At 48.0% G+C, this 15,430-nt stretch overlaps 1 protein-coding gene across 2 annotated transcripts in view; it reads right to left on the bottom strand.

The window, feature by feature from the left end:
* SPEF2 (sperm flagellar and cilia associated 2) overlaps positions 1-15,430 on the bottom strand; it is a 1,151,963-nt gene that overhangs the window by 755,676 nt on the left and 380,857 nt on the right. For both annotated transcript variants that reach the window (XM_078674939.1, XM_078674940.1), the window contains exon 17: positions 11,293-11,463. In XM_078674939.1, the coding sequence (XP_078531065.1) occupies positions 11,293-11,463 (171 nt within the window). The remainder of the gene's footprint in view (positions 1-11,292; positions 11,464-15,430) is intronic.

Here is a 15,430-nt window from a genome sequence, read left to right as displayed (position 1 = left end):
TATAATGTTTCTTGATGTATACACAGAATGGCGGGGCATATGCACAGAATGGCGGGGGCAATGACTGATAACTAGTGCCGGAATATGATGATTATTCAGTAGGGCACTATGGCGGCTTAAGAGACTACCCAAACCCCCCCCTAACACAAACAGCATGTAGTGGCTACTAGCGCCCCCTAGAGTGGGTACCCCAAATGTTAGAATTTCCTTACGGAAATACCTGTAACCAGGCTGTATGCTTGTTGGCTTGTTGTGTAATTGCTCTGAACTGTTTTAAAGGGGAACTCTTTGGCATAATTGGGATGCTAAGGTGGGAGGGCTGGGGGATAAGGGGTTTTTGTTTATCCATAAAACACTGTGCGTACTGTACAAGCATCAAAAGCACAGCAGCAATAACTCATTTTAGGATATTCACTGATATAGGTGAATACCAGTAGGAGATGCAGCGGAAAATGTCATGAACTGTATATCCTGGGTAACTTGGAATGTACAGGGCCTCATAAACCCCAAAAAACACGGCAGGTACTGGCCTACTTAGTTCAGCAGGGTGTACAGGTGGCACTCCTGCAGGAAAAACACCTTACACGGCATTTAGAGAAAAAGTGGCTGCGAGGTGGGCCAGGGTGAAGATAGAATCCTTTTCCTCCCCATACTCGAGAGGAGTAATGATCCTCATACAACAGAACATACCCTTTGAGCTCACACACTCTGAGATAGATGAGCAGGGACGGTATATTATTGAACATGGCAAAATGTGTGGTGCAACGATCACCATTGTCAATGTATATGGACCTAATATTGATGATCCTGAGTTCTTTGTAATGATAAGGTCCAAGTTACATGGATTACCGTCCTCTACAATGATATGGGTTGAGGACCTTAACACCCTGTTGGTACAGCATGAAGATAATTTTGTCCACAGCGGAGGGTAGGCACAAATGGGCTCACTGGTACAGCATGAACATCGTTTGTTCATAATGAAGGGTACGGCGGCTAAGGTAATAGTGGGAGGAATGAGAGACATGAGCCTTATTGATGTTTGGAGGTTGCAGCACTTTGGGGTTAGAGATATCATATTCACAAATCGTGGTGACGAATGGAGTATTGGTTAATTACAAAGGACATAACTACATGGATAGGTACACTATTGCCAAAGACACTGTCGGATCATGCCCCGGTCCTGTTAACCATGACAATCCCAACACACATCCCTCCGCAATTCAAGTGGCATTTTCAACTGTTAGATCAGGTTTTCAGGGAAGGGGTGAGATCAGCAATTGTAGAATACTTTGATCAAAATATAGGCTCAGTACAGAATATGGACACTATGGGAAGCATTCAAAGTTACGCTTCCCGGCACATGTATGGGTCTCCAAGCCCGAGTTTTCAAATCCATACGAGGGTGGCTCAAACAGCTCGAATTGGATCTGGGGAACTTGGAGAAGGCATATGAGGCTACCCACACAGAAGCTACATTGGCAGAGATGAGGGAGATAATCTCAGAGTACAATGAAACAACAGAACAAGAGATGCAACACATGTCGCGACGATGGCGGGCCAGAATGTATGGGGAGGGGGTTAGGCCGGGACCAGCGTTAGCCAATAGAATTGCAGAGCCGTGGGCGAGATCGCATATAGTGGAGGCAGTATCTGAAGAAGGCACTGTGTGTCATGACACGCTGGGCATTTTTAATACATTTGCAGAATACTATGAGCATATGTATGCTGCTTGGGGATCAACAGAGGAGCCAGACAGTGTGGCTTATTTTGAGGATATCACACTGGTCTGGCTCACACAGGGACAGCATTAATTTTTAGCACAGCCACTCATGGTGGAGGACGTAAAGGAGGCCATTGCCACCCTGCCTAATGTGAAAGTTACTGGGAATGATGGACTGCCCGGTAAATTCGATAAATAATATGTGGTAATACTAGCCCGCACTTACACTCTATGTATTTAAAGGCATATCATCATTGCTGTCTGCCTGATACTCTCCGTGAGGCCCGCATCATCACTTTATTGAAACTCGACAAACCATTGGATAGGTGCGATATGTACAGACCGCTGTCACATATTATTAACGATTCTAAGATTCTGGCGAAGGTCATAGCCACACGACTTCATCTCCTATTGCCCGCAATGGTTCTGCCGGACCAATCGGGGTTCATGCGGCATGGTCCACCTTACACAATTTGCGCACTCTGTTTGTGGTTTTGCATCAACTGGAACCAAAGCACCCTACAGTGGCGGTGTTATTAGATGCCTCCAAAGCTTTTGATTCAATTCAAACCGGTTGCCTAGGTGTGTGTCAATGGACATACATGGGGAACTTTTACAATACATGGCGGCATGCGACAGGGATGGCCATTGTCGCCACTGCTGTTTGCTGTGGCACTGGAGCCTCTTGCATTTGTGCTGCTTCAGAGGCTTGCCAATACGGCGCTGCGGTTTTGTCAGCGACTGTTGGCAGTGTCACTGCATGCTGATGATATGGTGCTGTATGTTAAGGACCCCAGGGAACACTTGGAGCGTCTTAGATGGGAATATGTGGGTTTTGAATGGTACTCAGGGTTGGGCATTAATTGGTCCAAATCGGTCATCCTTCCTTTAACTACAGGCACAGTACCCCATGAACTGGGATACCCACTGGAATGGTGCGATGACCCTGTCAAATATCTGGGGATATGGATTCACAAACACACCCATGTGGTTCTACAATCAAATTACAGCAATCTCGTGACTTGAAGAACAAGTGACGAGGTGGATAAGACTCCCGCCATCTCTGGCTGATAGAACAGCATTGATGAAAATGATAGTGCTGCCAACATTTTTATACATATTTACTAATATCCCCATACGCTTAACACAACACTATGCTCACTTTTAATTAAATTGGAGTGGGCGGGGAAACAACCAAGACTCAAATGGGAGATATTAATGCTCCCCTATGACCAGGGGAGATTTACAGTCCCAGACCTACAATTGTATTATTTATGGGCACAGGCGCACTTCACCTATTACTGGCACCATGCCCTGAACTATACCCCGCACATAGCTGTAGAAGGGGATGCGTCCACCCTGTCCCTCTCAAAGCCATGTTATCCAATAGAAGCTCAACCTTTGAACACGGGGAAATAGACACGGTACAATGCACAGTTCAAGCTTGGAAGAAACTTGGGCATAGAGCACATATTGACCAATTATATGCCCCAGATCTGCCTCTTGTGCACCATTCTGATATCTCTGTAACAAGAGATGTGGGTTTGTTAGCCACTCTGAGAGTAGCGGGACTTCGCAGCATAGGAGAGGTCTACAGGGAGGGTGAAGTCATAGACTCCTCTGTGATACCAGTAGATGGTAACAGATCTCCCATGCTTCTTTTCACAATTAGCAGACTTTGTGTAGCCCTGTGTACACTATATCCACAATTTCCAGCTGAGCCAAAGGCCTTGCGGGTGCTCCAGCTGATACTCACAACAGAAATGCAGCACCTGTGATTCACGCGCCTATATAACACATTGCTGATAGATGCACAGACACTGGTGGAGGGGCCTCTGGTCAAATGGAATGCCACCATTGCCACACCAACCAACATAGACGATTGGAAATCAAGCTGTAGCATAACAGGACAATTGAAAGCGAATGGTAACCTTAGAATTATACATTTTAGGTACCTACATCGATTATATTACACTCCAGCACAACTCTGCAGATTTGGGTTATGAGAAAAAGCAGAATGTGTTAGATGCCGGGCACCAGAAGCAGATTTCAGACTTCTAGCGTGGGCTTGTCCGGAGGTACAGCCTTATTGGGAACAAATTACAAGCACTCTCACTGCAATAGTTATGGAACCAGTGGCATGCACCCCACATATGTGTCTGCTTATGTTGTTTTGTACATTTTATCGAGATGTTAGAAAATAAATGTACGCCCAATTTATATTGTACAGAAATAATTTTTTTACAAGGATGCCATGAAATGTATTTGTACCCTTGAAAATGAATTAGCCGGTTGTGCTGTTGCTGGTTTTATCAGCAGGGGCTTTATAAAGAAGGAAATCCCTTGCACATATAGACCATCTTGTTTATGAAGTTGATTGAAGAATGCCCCTTAATTGAAAATTAAAATTATTAAATGGGATAACAAGGTTGATCTGTACAAATGAAGTTTTAACAGCTATCATATAACATTAATTGATAGTAAGTTTTAAATGTTTGTTATGGATCGAAAAAGAGATTTGAATAAAGTTATATGATGATGATGATGACTAAGTCGTCAATTGCAGAGGGTTGAGACTTCATTACCGGGCTGTGTTGTGGAAAAGTCTAAAAAAAATGCATAAGCACCAGCCTTTATTTATTTGAAGCCACTGTGAAGGCTGTGTGTTGCGACCTATCTATTGACAGCCTATGGCTTATGCACTGCAGAGACTCGGAACAGGGCCCGCTTACGTTGTCGACAGCGATCTAGAGAGCCACTCGGGCTCTCCCATACTTTGTATCGCATTCACACACGCATTCACGCATACCCCGGGGCGGGCTCGCGCCGGGGTATAAGTAAAGAACGCGGAAGACCGCTCGGGGTCTTTCCGGCTACTCACTAACTAGTGTCCATGTACATTATTGCCACCATCATTACCACGTGTCAGGCCGGGCCCTGACACTCCACATTGGTGACGAGGCCGGCCTACCTGTGCGCGTGCCAGGCTGCCTCGATCTGTGGCCTCGTCCTGTGCTGGATCCTGCTGCGGAGCCCACCCGCGTGTGTCTGCCGTGCCGTCCCCGGCTCCGAGGCCCGCCCACGCGTCTCCCGGCCGGGAGCGCCTTCAGCTGGCGGGACTCGACGGCATGCTGTGCCGAGCCCAGCGGACCCCGAGGTGCGGGTGAGTCAGTCCCCCTCGCCAGCGCGACACCCCTGCATGCGTCTGACGCCTTCTCACGCGCAGGCCCATCGGCGGCAGCTGGATCCCTGAATCGCTGGAAATACCAGGCCGCGCGCCGCGTGCGCTGGAACGCCACGTGGCCCCGGTGAGGCCTAGCGTCACGCCCCCTCACAACGTCTCGGCAGCAGCGCTTCAAGACGGTGCTCCGTGGTTGCTCACAGGCCCCGACCTCAGCAGGCACAACGTGGGAGCGTGGAGAGGACACCAAGCCCCGCATGACTGAGAGAAAAACGACCACATACAATAAAACAAACATTGGTAAATTCATCCCGGCACAGGGACTATTTTCTGTCTCCCTGGGAGGACTCTCTGCGCCCTTCTGTTCACGTGGCCTCCCTCTCTAGTAGTACAACACTCACCATGAGGGGCTGGGAGGGAGCATCCCATCAGCATAAACAAGCCTTGGCCAATCCACACAAGCGGGCCAACACCACTGCTGCGCAGACACCGGGCGGATAGACACTGAGAAGGCCACCGGACGTCTAGCCATGTCGGTTACAGCGCCTGGAGCTAGTCCAGACGGGGCAGGTCAAAACCCACCCGTTGCAGCCGCAATGCCACCGGCGGTAGTCGCTCCACCTGCACCAGGCCCCAACCAAGCTGGAGCCACTGCACCAATGCCACCCACTTATCAACACTCGGGCGCAGCGCCAATTCCCCCGTTCAGCGAGGCAGCAGACCCGGCAACGGCGGCGCCGAGATGGAAGGCGTGGGTCGGCAGATTAAACCTATACTTCAAGAGCACCCGGGAGACAGACGGGACAGTGAAAAGGTCACTCCTCATCCTGTACGGCGGACCGGAGATATACGACCTATTCAAGACGCTCCCTAATACCGGACCAGACAGCGACTATGACGCTGCGGTCGCTGCTCTCAACACACATTTTGATCCACAACTCAATACTGACTTTGAGAAGTTTAAATTCAAGAGAGCGTGGCAGACGGAGTCCAAGTCGGTTGACATGTACTACGCCAGACTACGCCGGCTCGCCAGCACCTGTCCGTTCACCAACCCACGGGAGGAGATACGAGACCAAATCATAGTGGGCTGCAGGTCAAAGCTACTAAGGAAACTCATACTCCGCCAACCGGGAATATCGCTGGATGAGATACTAGTCCTGGCCAGATCGCACGAGCTATCCGACGCGAGGGCGGAAGAAATGGAGGCTGCGCTGCGCACACCGATCATTACTCCGACAGCCACCAGAACGACACCCATCAAAGAAGAGAGGGTCGACGCGATCCAGAGACGGCCCACGGCTGCCCGCCCAAGAAACACCACGCCTCGGAGCAACGCATGTGGGTACTGCGGTGAAGATCATCCGGCGACCGCGACGTGTACTGCAAAAGGAAAGACGTGTCTCAAATGCGGGCGGCTCAACCACTTCGCCGCTGTATGCCACGGAGGAAAATACAGACCGGCTGGCCAGAGACCCAGGATACTGACGCAACGGGTCAGACAGCTGTCAATAGACCAAGACCTGCCCCCACCAGATCACCAAGCTCAAGACAGAAGGCCGCGGTATGAGGATGAGGAAGACGATAAGATATATGTCATATCCTACGTCAGTAGGGCCTCCACCAAAAGAAGACCTCCACCCGTGTGGTGCTCTATAGCCGTTGAGGGCACGGAGATGACGGCCCTCATAGACACAGGAGCGTCAGTGAACGTCATGGATTCCGACCAATATGAGAAAATGTCCCCCAAACCTCCACTTGCACCTTCCACCGCGAGGATCTACACCTATGGTGGCACGGAGCCGTTACCACTAAGAGGAGTAATTCAAACGACTGTCGTGAACGGCGACTACTCCACAGAAACGCGCTTCCACAACACGGAGGGGAAGAAAGGCACTCTCCTGAGCTGCCACACCGCAGAGGACCTCGGTCTCGTGTTCTTTGCCAACCAGGTGCACCAAGCACACGTGGACTTCCTGTTGAGAGGCTTCCCAGAGCTGTTCCAAGGCCTTGGAAAACTGAAGGGACGCAAGTTCAAGCTGCATATCGACGAATCCGTGCGACCAGTAGCCCTCAGACACCGGCGGGTGCCATTCAACTTGAGACCGCAAGTTGAAGAAGAGCTCCGGAAACTGGAAGACCTGGGCGTGATAGAGAAAGTGTCGGGCCCGACACCCTGGGTTTCCCCATTGGTAGTGGCACCCAAGCCGAAACAACCTGGAGCGATCAGACTGTGCGTGGACATGAGATTACCAAATGCAGCCGTCAAACGTGAGAGGCATATTACCCCCACAATGGATGATATAGTGGCCGACCTCAACGGGGCAAAGTGGTTTTCTAAACTGGACCTTAACTCGGGATACCACCAGCTTGAGTTAGAACCAGCCAGCAGATACATAACCACATTTTCCACCCATGTGGGACTTCGGCGCTACAAACGACTAAGCTTTGGTGTCTCTTCCACCGCAGAGGTGTTTCAGAACGCCATTAGGGAAGTGCTCTCCGGGCTGAGCGGGGTGATCAACCTCAGCGACGACATCCTGGTATACTCGTCAACTCTAGAAGAACACCATGAACATCTGAGGGCAACTTTCCAAATGCTAGTAGACAGCGGTTTGACTCTCCACCGATCAAAATGTTCATTCTACCAGGAATCAATCGACTTCTTTGGCTACACGTTCACGAGGGAAGGACTGAAAGTTGATCCCAGAAAGGCGGAGACGATCAAGGCGGCAAGCACTCCCAGGAACCCCACCGAGGTGCGTAGCTTCTTGGGAATGGCCACATACTGTGGCCGGTTCATTCCTAATCTGGCCGATCTCGCAGAGCCCCTCAGAGCCCTCACCCGGGCGGACCGCCAGTGGGAATGGACAGTGGCAGCCCACAACGCTTTTCAGAACATCAAGACCAATCTCCTGGACACGACCGTGATGGCCTATTTCCAGCCCCGACGCAAAACGGAACTTATCGTCGATGTCAGCCCAGTGGGCCTGGGGGCGGTGCTCCTGCAGGAACATGGACCCGAAGTGTGGAAGCCAGTCGCGTATGCCAGCAAAGCGCTGTCAGATACCGAGACCAGGTATGCCCAGATCGAAAGAGAGGCCCTAGCGATCAAATGGGCGTGTCAACACTTTCACCTATACCTGTGTGGGCAAGAGTTCACCGTAGTTACAGATCACAAACCACTGCTGCCACTATTCACAGGGTCTTCCCGGTTAGCGCCACCACGGATTGAGCAATGGGCGGTCCAGCTGCAAGGCTACAACTTTAAAATTGTGTTCCGGCCCGGGGCTCACAATCCAGCTGACTATCTTTCCCGACACCCTGATGCCATCAGTCAACACCCGCCGCGAGATGAAGGCCTAGAAGCTGATGCTTTTGTCCACATGACCTCGAATCGAGCGTGCCCGGAACACATGACACTGAAGGAAGTTGGTGACGCTACTGCTCAAGATGAGACACTGACGAGAGTTCGTCATGCCTTGGAAGGAAATAGATGGGCCCACTTCCTAGACGGAGCGCCAAATCTTCGGCTGGAAGTCAGCCATGCACGCCAGCAGCTGTGGCAGATCCGGAGCGAACTAAGCGTGGGAGACGAAGGAGTCATCCTCAGAGGACATCTCCTTGTCATACCCGAAAGCCTTCAACAGAAGGCCCTGGAGTTGGCACACGTAGGACACCAGGGCATGGCCAAAACAAAAGCCCGTCTCAGGAGCAAAGTTTGGTTCCCTGCAATGGACAGCCAAGTCGACGCGATGGTGCGATCCTGCCATGCCTGCACAATCACGGGCCTGGATCCGGCTCCCGCACCCGTGATCACCGAAGATGCTCCACAGACGCCATGGACACATCTCAGCATAGACTTTGGGAGCTTCCCGGACGGTCGACACACCTTAGTCCTGGTCGACTCTTTCTCCAAATTCCCTGTAGTTGAGGTCATACCCTCAACTGCGTTTCCTCAGGTAAAGAAAGCACTGAATCGTGTTTTTGCCACCCTGGGGCTTCCCGAGGAAATCAAATCTGACAACGGCCCCCCTTTTCAAGGAAGAGATTTTCAGAACTATCTAGAGAGCCTTCGGATCAAACACAGGAAAATCACCCCCCTGTGGCCCCAGGCCAACGGGGAAGTCGAGAGACTGATGAGGACACTCAACAGAGCCCTGTGGATCGCGGTGGACAACGGAGAAGATCCGGAACTAGCTCTCGATCAGTTCCTGGGGGCCTATCGACAGACACCCCATAGCACCACGAAGTGTGCCCCTGCCCACGTGCTGTTTAAGAGGGCGCCCCGCGACAGCATCCCCACAGACAGCTCCTGGGCTCCTGAACAGAGAAATGGGGAAGCCATTCAAGCCCGGAGGCAAACCACCAATCAAAAAGCAAGCGAGACTCGCCATGCCAAGGAACCAACATTGAAGGAAGGAGACACCGTAGTGGTGCGAGACCGACACCCAGGATGGAAGTTTCGAACACCCTACGAGCCCGAAACATGGGTAATAGACAAGGTCCGAGGGACCATGGTCACCGCCAGGAGGAATGGGCAAGCGGTAACTCGTAATGTATCCTGTTTTAAGAAAGCGAGGGAACCAACTGGAGGAGATAACACTTGGAAGCGTCCAGAGGCGGGGAGTGATGCCGTTTGGGACTTCGAAAGGGCAATGACAGGGTCCCCGGTGGACAGGCAAAGGGGAGAGGGCCTACCACCTCGTCCAACTCCCCAAAACACCATGGCTGATGACGATCGCCCCGGCGAGACCCTCTGCGGGGAGAGTGCAGCAACAACCCCGGCTGGGGTTGCAACACCCTCATGTACTCGCAGCCAACGATATAACCTGCGGGTGAACCCGAAGCCCAGCCAGAAGCTGAGAGACTTTGTCTGGACCTCCCCTTGAGCGCAGAAGCTCCTGATTTCTTTCCTGCAAGGACTGATCTAAATTAAAGGAGGGATGTAGAGAGCCACTCGGGCTCTCCCATACTTTGTATCGCATTCACACACGCATTCACGCATACCCTGGGGCGGGCTCGCGCCGGGGTATAAATAAAGAACGCGGAAGACCGCTCGGGGTCTTTCCAGCTACTCACTAACTAGTGTCCGTGTACATTATTGCCACCATCATTACCACGTGTCAGGCCGGGCCCTGACACTCCACAAGCACTCATTGTGCATGCTCTGTGCTCTTCACAGTCATGCTGTGAATTTGATTTACTGGTTTTAATCTTTTCAGGAACTGTACAAAAATAAGATAACTAGATTTTTAAAAAAACATTGTTAAAAAAACATTGGAACTACATACAAGTTGGTGAATTCGCAGATACTCGATCTGCCCCCTTATGACAGCTCAGTCACAGTTTTTTCGAGACACGGGCTTCAGAGCCTGGCGTTCTCTAATGACCGCTACAACAAAAGATTTCAGTTGGTTCGGATTCTCAAAGGATTCTGCAATTAGTGAAGGTATATGCTCCCTCTTCCAATCAGATTTGTTTTCTTTCCCAATGTAGTATTCTCAGGGGATTTAGTTCAGTGAACTAGCAGTCAAAATATAAAAAAGTGTTTCTCAAATAAATCTTTGGAGCCCTCCTGACACCTACTTGTACACCGATTTCTCATACACAACTGAATATGTTTATAACAAACCAAGCAAAGGCATTCCTGTGAGTATAGTTCTACTTTCATGTTAAGTCTGATGTCATTCTCGGTACAGTATATTTTGCTGTAGTGGAAAGCAACATATCATAAGGGAGCTAAAATTAAAAATAAAAATAAAACATTTTTATTCTTCGTTTATTCCAATCCACTCAAAACCGGTCATATTTAAACTTAGGGTATCTAACTTAGGGTATCTAACTTAGGGTATCTGTTGTAAAGTTTAAGCAGGTTTGTCAAAATGTGACAAATATGTCATCACACCAAAAAAATGCATATTCAGGCGAAACTGAGATTTAACCATAACTAGACTTTTATCATTCAGTGTGCATGTGTGATGTGTGTTCATGTATTCTGACATGTAACAGGGCCACTCCACAGTGGCACAATGTTTGTGCCATACAAATGCAACTCTATCGCTATGAATGTTAACTGAAATATCCAGCACGCACGCACTGTTCCCTAGAGTTACCTTTGCATGAACATCTCAGTGCAATGGAAGAACCATACCACTATCTCTTTTGACTCAAAAGATGCAACGAAAAGTGCAATGCAGTCCCAAACAGCCATGGACCATGACTGAGTTCTAACAAGTAAACATTAACTGATATTGCATAAAGGCACAATATTAAAAACAAATACCTGATTATTAAAGAATTAATCTCTAGGCAATTTAGTCTCATAATACAAATGTACAGAGCACATATTCTCTTAAAATATTTATAAAGAAAACACTAATTAACACACCATCCGGGGTTTTAGATTTAGATTTAGATTTTGATTTTGATTTAGATTCTTTTTTGCCACTTGCTTCAGGTGTGGGTGATGGAGGAACAAGCTGTTTACTCAAATCTGGTGAAGGTTCCTCAGTAGGTGGTGGTGGCACAGGAATGTCTTCTTTCTTCTCTTCTTCTTTTCCTTTAAATGATTACATAAATATGATACAGTGGTTTAAGAATCATTGGAAGTTAAATGTGATCCGCACAGCATTTTTATTTTAAAATAACTACATTTGGGACACAATAAGACTACCAGCACCCCTAAAACTGATCACAATTTCCCAGGGTGGGGACATCTAAACCATGTATCATAAGCATGCATACACCCTGCCCTCAGATGCATGTCCACACCATGTCTCAGATGCAGCCCCTGTTAGATTTTTCAGACTATTTTAATCACGCAGGCGCACCTAAGCAAGACCGTCTGCGTTCATCTGTGGCCGGATCGGAGGATCTTCAGCCCCCCATTCAAACATTTTAATATCATATTCAGGTAAGGAACTCCACGATCTCCGTCCAGAACGCACCTTAAGCAGCGTCTCTTCTCCCTTGCCCAATCAGTTAATCTTACATGCTCCAGCTGCAGTGTGGTTATATTTGAACCGACCTTGCAGCCTTCAGGCAACAACTACACCTAGAAAGAGTCTAAACTGCGCCTTCCCCACATTAATGCGCATACCTTAGCTCAACATAAACGTAAAATTGACAACCTTCTTGAAAGCCAAAATCTCATTGTTCTGTTGATAACCGAGACCTGGGGAGACCCTGCATCTAGCCCAGACTTTGGAATTGCAGTACCTGTTGGCCTCTCTTTTTTTAGATTAGATAGACCACACAAAAGGGGTGGAATCTTCCGTTAATACACCACGACTGGGTTACCGCCTCCTATGAGCCAGCTCTTTCTGCTGATTGTGAAGCGTTTTTTTTTTAAGGGCTTAAGCAACAAGTACACTTTCAACAGGATGTTACTATATCACCCACCAGGGTGATATAATAAATTAGTGAGCAGTTTCAACACATTAATTGAAAATAGTGTGCGAATGAGCTAACAATTCTGTGTGATTTTAATATCCACCTAGAATCCTAATTAGACAAGGACACTCAAGCCTTTATTGAAACCATGACTTCATTTGAACTAGGTCAACTTATTAAACAACCTACACACCAAGCAGGGCACATCGTTGATGGTCTTTTTACGTAAATCCTCATATTGCACTAGAAGAGGTGATTCCTCCCATCTTGTCAGATCACCAGGCTAATATCTTGTGCCTTAATATCCCACACATGGTCCACACCACCTCGAACGATGAAGGCACCTTTTGCCTCACGGCTTGGAGCAAAATTGACAAAAACATCTTAAACCAACAGCTGAGGCTTTCCCAACTGTAAATCCCATCCGATGCTGAACTGGCATCATCTTGTTACACAGACTGGCTAAACACCACTTTTGCTAAAATAGCACCTTCCAAGGAATCCCACTCGTATAGAAGTGTACCATCAAGTCCTGCCCGGACTAAATATAAAAACATTCTAAAAGAAGAAAAATGCAACTGCTTTACCTAACACATAGAATCAGCCTTTAACTCCACCGAGGAACTATTTCAAGTAGTGACCAAACTCTCCTCCGGCCCCAGTAATAATGTGGCTGCTCCTAGCCAAGATTTCTGCAACAGCATGGTTTCTAGCTTTAGGGACAAAGTTGACAACATTTTTCAGAAATGTAAGAACTCCGCTAAGGGAAAGGTCAATAGCGGGACCTATCAAGAAAACCTGCTTTATGCTCATCTGCCGGAATTTTCCCCCACAACATCTGATCAAATTACCAAACTCCTCAATAGCTCTAAATCTGGTTCCTATCAAAACCCTTTCACCCAGGAGTACTCAAATTTGCACCTGAAGAAATAGCTAGCGACCTCTCAGCCATCTTTAACTCCATGGTTATCACAGGAGTCTTTCCCTCAATGTGGAAAAAACACTCTATTCTCCCATTAAAAAAACGCCTGAACCCTTCAGACTCCAATAACTACAGGCCTATTTCCAGCCTCCCCCTTCCGGTTAAATTCGTAAAAACATTCTAAATACGAAGCTTACCCACTTTATCCTAGAAAATCATCTCCTAGAACCAACTCGGTTTGGGTTCAGACCCGGACACAAAATGGGAACAGCACTAATCAAAGCCACATAAGAGCAGCCTTAGACAATGGAGGCTCGGCAGCTCTTGTTCTCCTCGACCTGGCTGCAACCTTTGAGACAGTCTACCACAAGATTTGAATTAATAGGATGGCTGAACTTGGGGTTAGGGACTTCCATCTTGTCCAATAGGAAACAATCTGTAGCCTTGGGTGGCTTTGAGTCCACACGTTTCTCACTTACTTGCGGGGCCCTCAGGGGTCCTCGCTCAGTCCCACTCTTTTCAATATTTATGTCTCTGAACTAGCTACTGTAACCAAAGGTTGTAACTTTTCTATTACCTATTACGCAGATGACACTCAAATTGTAGTGTTAGCCCTTACCGATGATCCTGGGCAGTCATTTTGATTTCAGGCCTGCATGAGATCAATCAGCTTCTGATGAACAGGCACTGCCTGAAGCTTAACTTTGGTGAAACAGAGGTGATAACATTTGGCAATCTCACACCTATCTGGTCCCCCTCCTGTGGCCATATGACTTAGGCTCACCCCTGCTCCAGTGCCCAAGGCTAAACACCTAGGCATACTCATTGACCATAAGCTTAACTAGGCTGCTCAGGTTTCAGCTGTAGTCTCCTCATCCTTTTATACCCTCAGGATGATAACGAAAATTCTGCCCTACATTCCAGCTAACACTAACACAAAATAGTCATCAGCGCCCTACTGCTATCCAAGCTAGACTACTGCAACAGCCTTTTTATGAACCTTCAGGAAAAATACACTAACAAATTTCAGCTAGTTCAAAATGTTGAATGAATTTAGGCTTGCCTGAGTTCCACTCTCTCTTCCCCCAGTATCTGAAAGCACCACTGTTTTCCAGTAAGGAGCTCTCTGCATTGCCCGCAAGGCACTGCATAATTCTGGCCCTGAGTTTATTAAGTATAAATTTCAATGGTACACTCCCAGTAGAGAGCTACGTTTCTTGGGTGCCACAGCTCTCACAACCTCCAGATTCAGAAAATTTAACTGGGGCAGAAAAAGCTTTTGTTATTGGTACAACCACATTATGGAACAGTCTTCCACCTCACATTAGAGACATCCCTATCTTACTTACCTCCAGTAAAGAACTTAAAACCTGGCTTTTCCAAAACTAAGGGCGATTCAGTTTGTGCTCATGTGCAGTTTGCGCCAAGATACCTCAGAGTATAAGCGCACTCTATACACTTTAATAACATAACACCCAAAGCCGACTTCTGATATACCTCACTAGACAATGTACTTAAACAATAGGACATGTGCTTTTAAGTTTTACATGTCCTCATAGTGAAACATTCTTACATTTGTTTTTCACTACTGCAGGCCTACCTCTCGCATAGGATAACACTGGAGTTACCTTATTATATTTCATAAGTGTAGCTAATTTTCACATGGGAACAGGTGAACCGCTCCTGTTTGGTGTCTTTCGAATTGTAATGAACAATCCCACCTTATGGTGAAGTCGCTTTTTAAATTACAATTTTGAAAATGACACTTTTAGAAAGTTGCATTTTTCTGCCTTAGCCATTTGGTACCTGCAGGCTGTCTCTGGATCACATGCCTGAGTGTAGTTGACCGCTGGACTCTGTGCATTCCTCCTAGACAGCCACATACAATAGAGAGTTTAGGTGCGTCTGGATGGGCCATCACAGGCAGTATGGGAGGGAGGGAGGGACTGGGCCAAGGCCCACTTACACTGGAATAGGATATGTCCTGCCTCCACAAAAAGGGCTGAATACCCCCTGCCGTTAGCCTGAAGCCAGGGCCAGGACGGCAGGACAATTGTGCACTTCAAAAACCTGCCTCAAGAAGCTTCTCCCCACTTCAAAGGCACCGCTGGGTACTGGACCTCAAATACCACCACTTCAGTACATTTCTGGAACTGTGCATTCTCTGCCAGGAAGCAGGATTGTTGGGCTGCTGAAAGGACTGATACTCTGA

The sequence above is a fragment of the Lissotriton helveticus genome, chromosome 2_1 (genome assembly GCF_964261635.1).
Source record: "Lissotriton helveticus chromosome 2_1, aLisHel1.1, whole genome shotgun sequence".
In the NCBI taxonomy this organism is placed as follows: Eukaryota; Metazoa; Chordata; class Amphibia; order Caudata; family Salamandridae; genus Lissotriton; species Lissotriton helveticus.
The sequence above is the reverse complement of the archived record's forward strand: the minus strand, read 5'-3'. Positions and strand labels throughout refer to the sequence as shown.